Source organism: Herpailurus yagouaroundi, unplaced genomic scaffold (genome assembly GCF_014898765.1).
Source record: "Herpailurus yagouaroundi ecotype Mexico unplaced genomic scaffold, PumYag 128046, whole genome shotgun sequence".
Classification (NCBI taxonomy): Eukaryota; Metazoa; Chordata; class Mammalia; order Carnivora; family Felidae; genus Herpailurus; species Herpailurus yagouaroundi.
The window spans coordinates 24,649-26,412 of NW_024422064.1; the positions used below are offsets into that span (position 1 = coordinate 24,649).

The 1,764-nt window shown below is 47.6% G+C and overlaps 1 gene segment (V, D, J or C); it reads right to left on the bottom strand.

Moving 5' to 3' along the window:
* Positions 1 to 1,246: 1,246 nt before the first annotated feature.
* LOC121026531 (T cell receptor alpha variable 9-2-like) lies at positions 1,247 to 1,758 on the bottom strand. The segment is given in 2 exon segments: positions 1,247 to 1,581; positions 1,705 to 1,758. Coding segments are annotated over 2 exon segments (381 nt in total).
* Positions 1,759 to 1,764: the final 6 nt, after the last annotated feature.

Below are 1,764 nucleotides of genomic sequence, written 5' to 3' on the forward strand. Positions count from 1 at the left end.
GAAAGGGACAGCAGGGGCATCTGGGTGGTTGACTTGGTTAAGTGTCTGGCTCCTGATCATGGCTCAGGTCATGATATCACAGTTTGCGGGATGGAGCCCTGAGTCGGACTCTGTGCTGGCAGAGTGAAGCCTGCTTGGGATTCTCTGCTTGGGATTCTCACTGGAATTCCCTCTGTCTGCCCCAACCTGCTCACACACATTCTCTCTCTGTCTCTCTCTCTCTCAATAAATAAACTTTAAAAAGTTCAAAACTTAAAAAAGGCTTGCATTCATACTATTTCCGAAACTATTTTGTGATAAACCGTCTCTGGGGACGCCTGGGTGGTTTCATCAGTTAAGCCTTTGACTCTTGATTTCATCTCAGGTCATGATCTCACAGTTCATGACTTCAGCCCCTCGTTGGGCTCTGTGCTGACAGCATGGAGGCTGTTTGGGATTTTCTCTTTCCCTCTGTCTGGTCTCTGCCCTTCCATCTCTCTCTCTCTCTCTCTCTCTCTCTCTCTCTCTCTCTCTCTCAAAATAAGTCAATAAACTTCAAAAGAAAAAGAAAAATCAGACCAAAAGCATTTTCTCTCACTGTAATTCCTGGGCACTGAAAATCATCTCACTTATTACTGTTTGAAAGCCAAATGATCTACCTAACCGGTCTGGACAGGAGTCATTTCCTCAATTATGTTTTTGCCCCCTCCCTTCATTTTGAATATCAGCCTGTGTCTACTGTCTAGAAAAGAAACCTGGACTGAGGTTCCTTGTCTCTCTTTTCATTGCTCACTTCCATATGTTCCCCTCCTGTCTTCCCTCCCCTTCTTTCTCTGTTCAAACCTGGTTTGGGGCTGCAGCTCTCCCATCACCTCTCCTGCCCATCCTCTGTCAGGAAGACATGGGACGGACACCACCTTCTCGGGCACACCCTGGCTCTCTCAGTGTGTCATTGGACACAGCAATACCCACCAGGGGGGCCTCAGCAGCTTGTGGGGCTGGACTTTCACTGCAGGGTGAGCAAGACACCACTTCAATGTTATGTGGTTTCACCTTGAAATTACTTAGGTCCTGACGGAGGAACTACTGGAATTTCTCATTGCACTAATGAACAGCTGGGTTTGGGGAATGTTCCTTCTGGTTCCCATGCTCTAGCCATTTGTATGACTTGTGTATCAAGCAGACACTGAGGGGCAAACCACCATACAGAGTGCTGGAACCAGAGTGGATCAGTCAGAGATGCTCAGCATCCCAGGCCCTGTTCTGCTCAGAGTTTGCGCTCAGCTCCCCCTGCAGTCCCTGTCACTGTGTCCATCAGGGCACAGTAGTACACAGCCGAATCTGACACTTGCACTGAGGATTTCTCCAAGTGGAAGGATTTGGATTTGCTTTGTAGGGTGGCTTCAAAACCTTTGTGACTTCCCTTCTCCTTGTCCCTCAAGGCTTTCAGGAGGAGCTGTGGACCTTCTCCGGGATACTGGACATACCAGAAAAGATTGGGGGACACTGCTGTTGAATAAGTACAGTTTATAGTCAGGGGCTCCCCTTCGAAGAGGGTCACTGGGCCTTCCATCTGGGTCACTGAGTCTCCATGGGTTCGTCCTGGGGAAAAAGAAAAGAGACCTGTGTTATCTTGGGCATAAATCTCCTGGATAAAATTATAGTTATAGGTTTTGCTGTCACAATAGATGAAACAATCCAAATACTAAGAGGCATTTTACTTACCAAGCATCAAGAGTACCACAGTCACGAAGCCTGGAGAAGAGTTCATCTCTAGAGTGTCAC